The sequence below is a fragment of the Anser cygnoides genome, chromosome 30, assembly GCF_040182565.1.
Source record: "Anser cygnoides isolate HZ-2024a breed goose chromosome 30, Taihu_goose_T2T_genome, whole genome shotgun sequence".
NCBI classification, from domain to species: Eukaryota; Metazoa; Chordata; class Aves; order Anseriformes; family Anatidae; genus Anser; species Anser cygnoides.
In genome coordinates, this window is record NC_089902.1 from 1,060,863 (window position 1) to 1,069,424 (window position 8,562).

Consider the following 8,562-nt stretch of genomic DNA (forward strand, 5'->3'; position numbering starts at 1 on the left):
AACCTCTTGTTGTTGGGCAGGACTGCCTCGTGTTGCTCACAGCAGAATCCCCTATTCAGTGGGATATCCTCAGGCAGTGTCAGTAAGACCTCCTGAAAGGCACCTGCCAACTGTAATCCTGAAAGAGGACAGTCATTACATTGGATTAATTGAGAAAGAGAAAAAGATTTTCTCATAAAAGTTTTTGGATTTATTAATGCTTTTTATCCCCCTGGGACAGAAACGCATGCCAAGAACCAGCAAATGCCCAACAGCAGCTCTGTGAGCGGGTTCCTCCTGCTGGCATTCACAGACACACGGGAGCTGCAGCTCCTGCACTTCGGGCTCTTCCTGGGCATCTACCTGGCTGCCCTCCTGGGCAACGGCCTCATCCTCACCGCCGTAGCCTGCAACCACCGCCTCCACAACCCCATGTACTTTTTCCTCCTCAACCTCGCCCTCCTCGACCTGGGCTGCATCTCCACCACTCTGCCCAAAGCCATGGCCAATGTCCTCTGGGACTCCAGGGCCATCTCCTATCAAGGGTGTGCTGCCCAGGTCTTTTTCTTTCTCTTCTTCATATCAGCAGAATATTCAGTTCTCACTGTCATGTCCTACGACCGCTACGTTGCCATCTGCAAGCCCCTGCACTACGGGAGCCTCGTGGGCAGCAGAGCTTGTGCCCAGATGGCAGCAGCTGCCTGGGGCAGTGGCTTTCTCAATGCTGTCCTGCACACGGCCACTACATTTTCCCTGCCCCTCTGCCAAGGCAATGCTGTGGACCAGTTCTTCTGTGAAATCCCCCAGATCCTCAAGCTCTCCTGCTCAGACACCTACCTAAAGGAAGTTTGGGCACTTGTGTTTAGTGTTTGTTTAGCATTTGGCTGTTTTGTTTTCATTGTGCTGTCCTATGTGCAGATTTTCAGGGCTGTGCTGAGGATGCCCTCTGAGCAGGGCCGGCACAAAGCCTTTTCCACGTGCCTCCCTCACCTGGCCGTGGTCTCCCTCTTTATCAGCACTATCATATTTGCACACCTGAAGCCCCCCTCCATCTCCACCCCATCCCTGGACCTGGTGGTGGCAGTTTTATATGTGGTAGTACCTCCAGCAGTGAACCCCGTCATCTACAGCATGAGGAACCAGGACCTCAAAGACACACTGAAGAAAATGATTCTAGTGGTAATATTTACTTAGCAATGAATTGGCTGTCTCACTTTTCTTGTTTAACTGAGGTTAATCTCAGGCAATTTTTGACCTTTATGTATAGTATTGATTGTAATTTTGTTTGCAGTTAAATATTTGTTTTCATTCCTCTTTTCTAGATGACCAACCCTCTGTGTGACCCAGAGGCTTTCTCTGAATGTGTTTATTCCTAAATGAGACCTGGCCTCTGTTGAGGCATCTTGTCAATAAAAGTGAAGTTGCTCATTGCTCAGGGCTCTTCTTCCCAAACTGGAGTGCAGAAGGCGCTCAGGGAATGCCAGGCTCAAGGCCTCATTCTTGTGCTTGGGTGCCACCTGGACACAGGGGCAGGAGGGCACGGGGTGCTGGGTGAGGGAGCCAGGGCTGGACTGAGTCATCACTGGTGGATTCCCAGTGCCCCTGGAGGCCCTGACTGGTCAAGAAGCAGCTTCCTGGGATTGAAACGTGACAGGGCTGGCGGCATCAGGGAGGTATCGGGAGCCACCAGGATATCCTAAGGGTTCTCCTGGGATGCCGTGTGCCTTGTGCTGGGTGGGCAGCGAGTGGGTCTTCACAGTAAAGCCAAGCCAAAGGATGCACGGGCTGATGGGAGCTCTGCAATGCCAGGACACACAGCGAGGCCACAGCACAAAGGTCTCAGAGGCCTTCAGTGAACAAGCGGAAAGGGCCAAATGTGGGTGACCAGGCAAGGGCAAGGGGGTGGGGAGAGGTGGGCAGGGGCTGGGCTGGGCTGGGCAGTGCCCGGCAGAGGGCAGCAGCAGCGTCAGGGAGCGGTGGCAGCATGCAGGGGAGGGCTCCCAGCAGGGCTTGGTGCTGCAGAGCCAGGGCTGGGGAAGGGAGCCCCGAGCTGCAGGGGCAGGGGACACGAGGCCGCTCGGGGCCCTTGCTGGCCTGGGCAGAGCAGGAAGGGGGCCCAGGGCATTCGTCCCCTCACCGCAGCCTGCCACGACCTGCACGGCACTCACTCAGCGTCCAGGGCCTGGCTCTGCCCCGTCGTGCGCAGGGAGAGGGCAAAGCCTCTCTGAAAAAGAGGGTGAAACTGAAAAAGGTCCCTCCGCTGCCCCGTGGTGTGACAGGGCCAGGGTGGGACAGCTTACCTTCATTTGATGTAGTTCTTGTGTAATTTGCATTGGTGATGGCACAAAAAGAGAGTTCCTTCACCAGTGATGTACATCCTTCTTCATGTTAGGCCACAACTCAATGTCGTTCACTCTGCCTTATCTCACAGATGAACTGGATTAGGTCTCCTTGATTATTCTGAGGCACAGTGCAGTGCTTTTTGCCTTCTGCTACTGCAGCACAATATGTGTGACTTTCCCTTACTCTGCGCATTGACCTGACGGGTCATTTCACATTTTTCACTTTGAAAACCTGAGCTGGATAGGGATTATTTCCAAAGTGGGGCAAGCTGAAGGGTTCTGCTTCAGCCATTTGAAGCACGCTATACTTGAGTTTTTCAGCCAGAATTTGCTAAAGATGACGCAGGAAGGGAAACGGATGTTCAAGTGTCTAGTAGGAATAAAGGAGAGTATCACGGGTTTCCAATGGCCATTTCAGATTTAGGTCAGTCCCAGGAACCCACTGAACTAGGGTGTTGTCTTTGAAGGGGTTTCCTGGGCCGGGCTGGGCTGCAGTTACAGGGACAAAGACCACTGCTGGCAGTGGAGGTGCCCTGGGAACTCCACCTGGCTCCACCTGATTTTCCCAAAGGGCTCCGGTCTCCTGCAGGTCTTTTCTGACATCTGCTGGTCCAGGGAAGTGCCTCAAACACAACGGGGCCACAGGAGGTTTTCCCTGGTTATGCTCATGGTCAGACAGCAAAGCTCTGCCTGAATACCCAGTAATTTTTTTAGTACTTAACTAATAAAGCAACTACACATCAGCTCAAACGATTCAACCCTTCCGTCAAATATCTCACGTGAATGATAATTTCTATCATGAAGACGTGAATTTTCAGGATGTATATTCTTCGCAGGAGGAGAAATACTGGTGTTCACCTGTACTTGCATTGTCATCGCTTTGTCTGTCATGGTGTGCTCCCTCATCTTCCAGGCACAAAACCTGACTTGATTACAGAGACAGCTGTGTGGTGTTTAGCTGCCTACCATGTTAAACCACAACACCCTGCTGAATGTCCCCTTTCCAGCCGCCTGTCTGGACCTATGCACTTCCCATGGTTCTCCTGCTTTGCCCTCCCCTTACTCTTGGATCACTCAGACCGCTCTCACCAACCCAGTTGCTGCTTGGAGTTTCAGTGAGTTCCAGCTCGCCCATCTCTCAGCAGTCTGTCTAGTGGTTTCCTTAGCAAGAAACTCATCATTTCTCATTGAATTAGTATGATATGGGTTATTATTAACACTATTATTTTAAATTTCCTATTACTCAGTGTAAAATACATCATGTACAGTCATCCTTATTGGAAGGTAAACATCACTGGAGGCAAAAAAATGAGGAACTTGAGTTTCATTTTTTTGAAAGTTGCAGCATGATTTCCTGCTGCTTGTTTTTAAATCGGAAAAACCTTGCTCTTCCTGCCTATGCATGGCTTCAAAGGAGTAACCCTAGACCAATATCTATAGGAAAACGATGCTCCAAACTGAAATGCAACAAAATTCAGCCTTTAAAATGAGGAAAGATTTCTATTAGATGCTCTTTGAAATCTTCCTCCTTAACTACACCATGAAAGCTCTCCAATTAGCTGAACAAGTCTTGAAGACATGAAGAGAACTGTGGGAGAGATATGGCTGCTTAGGACATTCTGCATTTTAATGAGTTCCATGGTGTATTTTGGTGCTCAGTCTATGAAGGAGAATGATGTAACCGCTTGAGAAGGTAAAGTCAGAAGGAAAAGTTGAAGTGACTTGGAGTATTAATGGGCCCCACTGAGGGCTGTCACTAACAAAGCCTCCCCAGGGACTTGTTAGGGCACATAATTGGAGGCCATGATTGCAGACAGGCAAAGCGCTGTGCTGAGAAAAGTCTTGGTTGGTTCTGGTGAAGCAGAAGGGCCAAGGCCTGACCCCAGCCACTGGGAGGGGAGATCCTGCACCCCCACGTCTGGCTCAGGGCTCTTCTTGGGGTCTGTATGATGTGGTGGGCAGTGTGATGCCAGGAGAAGAACTTCATTAGGACACCTCCCCACCCCTGCACAGGGTATCAAGGAAGCAAAGAGGCCCCATTGCAATGACTATATCTCGTCTCCTCAGAAGCTCTAGCCAAAGGGACAAAAACGTCAGGGCTGTTGGGGCCTTCCATTCTTGCCAGCACCCTCTGCCTTCTCCTCTGCAGGCTTTCCTATGCTGTCCCACACTTTGCCCTATTTCCTTGAAGTCTGCAGACACCCATCTCTGTCCAACACCTTGCTCTCATCCCAGTATTTCCATCATCTCACCCATGTCTCATCAACCCTCACCAGCTATTCCCTGATGAACAAAAAGCGTGGGTCTGATCATAGACTCTCTTTCGGTGACCTCTTTCACCATAGCAAGACCCTTTGAGGGACATTTCTTCCTCTTCATGGGCAGTTCCAACATTTCAAGGTGCACTTTGTGTCAGTTTTTTCTCTCCTGCTCTTTCCTACTACCAAAGAAAGCTCCATCAGGGTGGAAACCACTCCTGAAGCAGGCATCCCAACCCATCAGGCTCCTTGCGGCCTGTCAGCCAAGCAGACAGAAGTCACCTCACCAGCATCTTCCAAGGCCTGGGCCTGCTGCTGGCCTTGCAGCTTCTTGGCTAGACACAGCCAAGCCTTGTGCCTCCTGCTGTCCAGTCCTGGCCTCAAGCAGAAGGGACAGGAGAACCCCTCTGCGGGCCTTCTTTGTGTCTGGGTCCTCCTGGGGATGGAGGCAGAGGGGATCCCACAGGCAGCATGCCAAGCAGGGGCCTTCTGCTGGCCTAGCAGGGCCACTGGCAGATGTCAGCCCCAAAGTGCACATCCCAGGGAGAAGCCAAGGCTGACCTGCCACCTCCAGACAGAAGGCACCTCACAGTCCCTTTGCGTGACACGTTCCTGCTGCTGCCCTATCAGCTGCAGAGACAGAAGTGACCTCCCAGTCACTGCCCCAGTCACATTCCTCCTGCTGGGGCAGGAGAGCCTGAGGCAGAGCTGAGCTCATCAGAGCATTCCCACCCATCTCCTCCTTGTGGCCCACAAGCTGATCAGATCCATGGCCCCTCACACTCATCTCTGAATGCGATGTGACTGCACGACATCCTCACGGTTCCTGCCTTGCCCCAAGGGAAAAAGAACCTAAAGTTAAATGTTAGGAGAGGGATTGAATGTGAGGAGGTTAATACACAGGAGGTCAGGGTTTGGATGTTAGTTGTTCACGTATGACATTAGGGAGTACGACAAACATTTCCGGGTGAGAGCTTAAGGAAAAATTGAAGGAGAGGGTTTGGTGGTGGGCTTGGGGTGTCAGGTCTGTGGTTAGGGTATGTGCAAGCTCTTTGCTTTAGTGTTTTGTTTAGGTCTACAAGAAGACTTGGGTTAAATAGAGCGTTTTAATGCTTGTGTTAAAGGCTGGAATCAGGGTGAGCAAGAGAGTAAAGGTAAGGGAAAGATGTTATGGACTTATTTTGGCTCAAAGGATATTGTGGTCAAAAATTAGAGCAGTGGATTCCTGTCAGGGTGTGTTGTGGCATTTAGATTTACATATTAATGTTACAGGTTAAAATAGGGTAAGGGCCTCACATGACTGCTTTAAGTCTGTGTTATGGTGGGATCGACATTACCTGAGCATTCTTACCTCTCCAGAATCATTAGCTTCTCCTGGCCAAGCTCCTCTTCCCTCCCCCAGATCAAACATCTCTCCTGGCCAGGCTTCTCCTGACTTCCCCATATCAGTCATCTTCTTAGGGGCAGCTTTCTGATGGCTTTCATGAACTCAGAGTATCTGTCTCACCTCGGTTGGCTACTCTGCTCCTGAGAAAGAAGCAGCTCCCAAGCCAGCACGGAGAAGGACACAAAGGCTGTAGGAGCACCCTGCACAATGTGCCCAGCAGCTCTGCACCACCACAAAAGCAAACCTGAAGGATGAGTTCAGGCAAAAGCGGATACCTCTGACATGACAACACCTATTTAAGACCTCTTCCTCTATGGGGCCTACCAGCTACTTAGGAAGAGAGGATCTCACAAACTGTGTGCAGAGCAGATGCATCTGCTGGCCTATCATGGAGACCAGCAGATGTGAGCCTAAAGGCACAGATCCCAGCCAGGAGCCAAGGGATGACCTGTCAGCTGCTTCAGAAAAAAGTCACCTCACAGGCCACTTAACAGCCATTAGCTTCCTACTGGACTTGGAGCTTCTGAGGCACCACTGAGCTCATAATACCACACCTACAAAACACCCCCTCTTTGGCCCAGAATCTGCCCAGGTAGAAGTTAGCTGGTTGTGACCCTTCCAGCCCATGGCACAGCTCCTGGGCTCCCAGCCTCTCTGACACACAGGAGCCAGTGCCGTGCCAGTTCTGGGAGGTGCTAGGGCAGGAGGGACCTTGCAGTCAAATCACTCGCCAGACCTCTTTGCTGGGGCTGCTGCGTGCCCTGGGGCTGCAGAGCTCTCCTCTGCCTGCTCACAGCAGATTGAGCCCTTGAGCTGTGGTCAGTCCACCTTGGAGGAGATCCCCCCTTAGGAGGGAAGTGCTGCAGCGCAGGCCGGCTGTGCCACTGCCGTGCCCACTGCCTGTCCCTGCCTGCAGTCCCAGCACAGCCCCACAGCAGCACTGGCACCAAGCTACAGGAGCAGCCGGGCCTGACCCCACCAGCAGGGCTCAGCACCAGAGGGGGGCAGTGGCAAGAGAGCAGCTCGGCATGCCCCAAGCGCTGGTGCTCCCTGCCCGTGCTGCTGGGATGGGACTCTTTTCCTCTGCAGCCCTGCACGTGGCACTGCCCCTGCAGAGCCAGAGCAGCTCTCACAGGAAGGACGTCACACTAGGAAGGCAGTGCAGGCTCCTTTCTTTTATTTCAATTCACAGAGGGCCTGGCTCCTCATATCCAGAATCTCTGAGATTGAATGAGATGAATCATATCATTTTAATGGGCAACTTTAGACGTATTAAAACAAAGAAAGTTCTGTAATGAAAACACTCAAATACACAAACACACACAAAAATAGTTATATATATAATATTCGTTGTTCTTCTAGACATTGATATTACTAGTCATCTGCAGAGGTAGAATGGAAATTTATTGCTTTTGAAACACATCTACTCATTAATTTCCAGAGCGCTTGCTTAAGCTCCTTGTTCCTCATGCTGTAGATGAGGGGGTACAGTACTGGAGGCACCACCGAGTACAGAACTGCCACAACCAGGTCCAGGGATGGGGAAGAGATGGAGGGGGGCTTCAGGTAGGCAACCACACCAGTGCTGACAAACAGGGAGACCACAGCCAGGTGAGGGAGGCACGTGGAAAAGGCTTTGTGCCGGCCCTGCTCAGAGGGCATCCTCAGCACAGCCCTGAAGATCTGCACATAGGACAGCACAATGAAAACACAGCAACCAAATGCTAAACAAACACTAAACACAAGTGCCCCAACTTCCCTGAGGTAAGCATCTGAGCAGGAGAGCTTGAGGATCTGGGGGATTTCACAGAAGAACTGGTCCACAGCATTACCTTGGCAGAGGGGCAGGGAAAATGTAGTGGCCGTGTGCAGGACAGCACTGAGAAAGCCACTGCCCCAGGCAGCTGCTGCCATCTGGGCACAAGCTCTGCTGCCCACGAGGCTCCCGTAGTGCAGGGGCTTGCAGATGGCAACATAGCGGTCGTAGGACATAACAGTGAGAATGGAATATTCTGCTGATATGAAGGAGAGAAAGAAAAAGACCTGTGCAGCACACCCTTGATAGGAGATGGCCCTGGTGTCCCAGAGGGCATTGGCCATGGCTTTGGGCAGAGTGGTGGAGATGCAGCCCAGGTCGAGGAGGGCAAGATTGAGGAGGAAGAAGTCCATGGGGGTGTGGAGGTGGTGGTCGCAGACTACGGCGGTGAGGATGAGGCCGTTGCCCAGGAGGGCAGCCAGGTAGATGCCCAGGAAGAGCGCGAAGTGCAGGAGCTGCAGCTCCCGCGTGTCTGCGAATGCCAGCAGGAGGAACTCGCTCACACAGCTGATGTTGGCCATTTCCTGAATTTGGGAGCAGTTGTCTGTTGAAAAGGAGAAGGCAGAAAAATGTTAAAACAGACTTCTCTGAGGAAAACTTATTGCAAGCCTTACAGCACTCTCATCCCAAGCCTCTCTCTTTGCAGGAGAACCTTTCTGCATCTCTCCTCCTTGAGCTGCGGCTGGTGCTGGCTGAGAGTGGCACTGGGAGCAGGGGCTGCTGTGGGCTCCAGAGGAGTCCTTCCTGCTGTGCAGCAGGAGGGAGGCAGGAACATGGGGG

At 51.9% G+C, this 8,562-nt stretch overlaps 2 protein-coding genes across 2 annotated transcripts; one reads left to right on the forward strand and one right to left on the reverse strand.

Annotated features, from left to right (window-relative positions):
* Nucleotides 1–243: 243 nt before the first annotated feature.
* LOC136787588 (olfactory receptor 14J1-like) lies at nt 244–1,173 on the forward strand. Its single transcript, XM_066984900.1, has one exon. It carries the CDS (start codon nt 244–246, stop codon nt 1,171–1,173), a length of 930 nt encoding a protein of 309 aa, XP_066841001.1.
* A 6,167-nt stretch (nt 1,174–7,340) lies between these two features.
* On the reverse strand, nt 7,341–8,386 carry LOC136787589 (olfactory receptor 14A16-like). The gene has a single exon (XM_066984901.1). The coding sequence runs from the start codon at nt 8,301–8,303 to the stop codon at nt 7,341–7,343; it is 963 nt and encodes a 320-aa protein (XP_066841002.1). The 5' UTR covers nt 8,304–8,386.
* Nucleotides 8,387–8,562: the final 176 nt, after the last annotated feature.

Bases quoted from the DNA above. Each gene is read 5' to 3' on its own strand.
- LOC136787588 (XM_066984900.1), top strand. From the start codon at position 244: ATGCCCAACAGCAGCTCTGTGAGCGGGTTCCTCCTGCTGGCATTCACA.
- LOC136787589 (XM_066984901.1), bottom strand. From the start codon at position 8,303: ATGGCCAACATCAGCTGTGTGAGCGAGTTCCTCCTGCTGGCATTCGCA.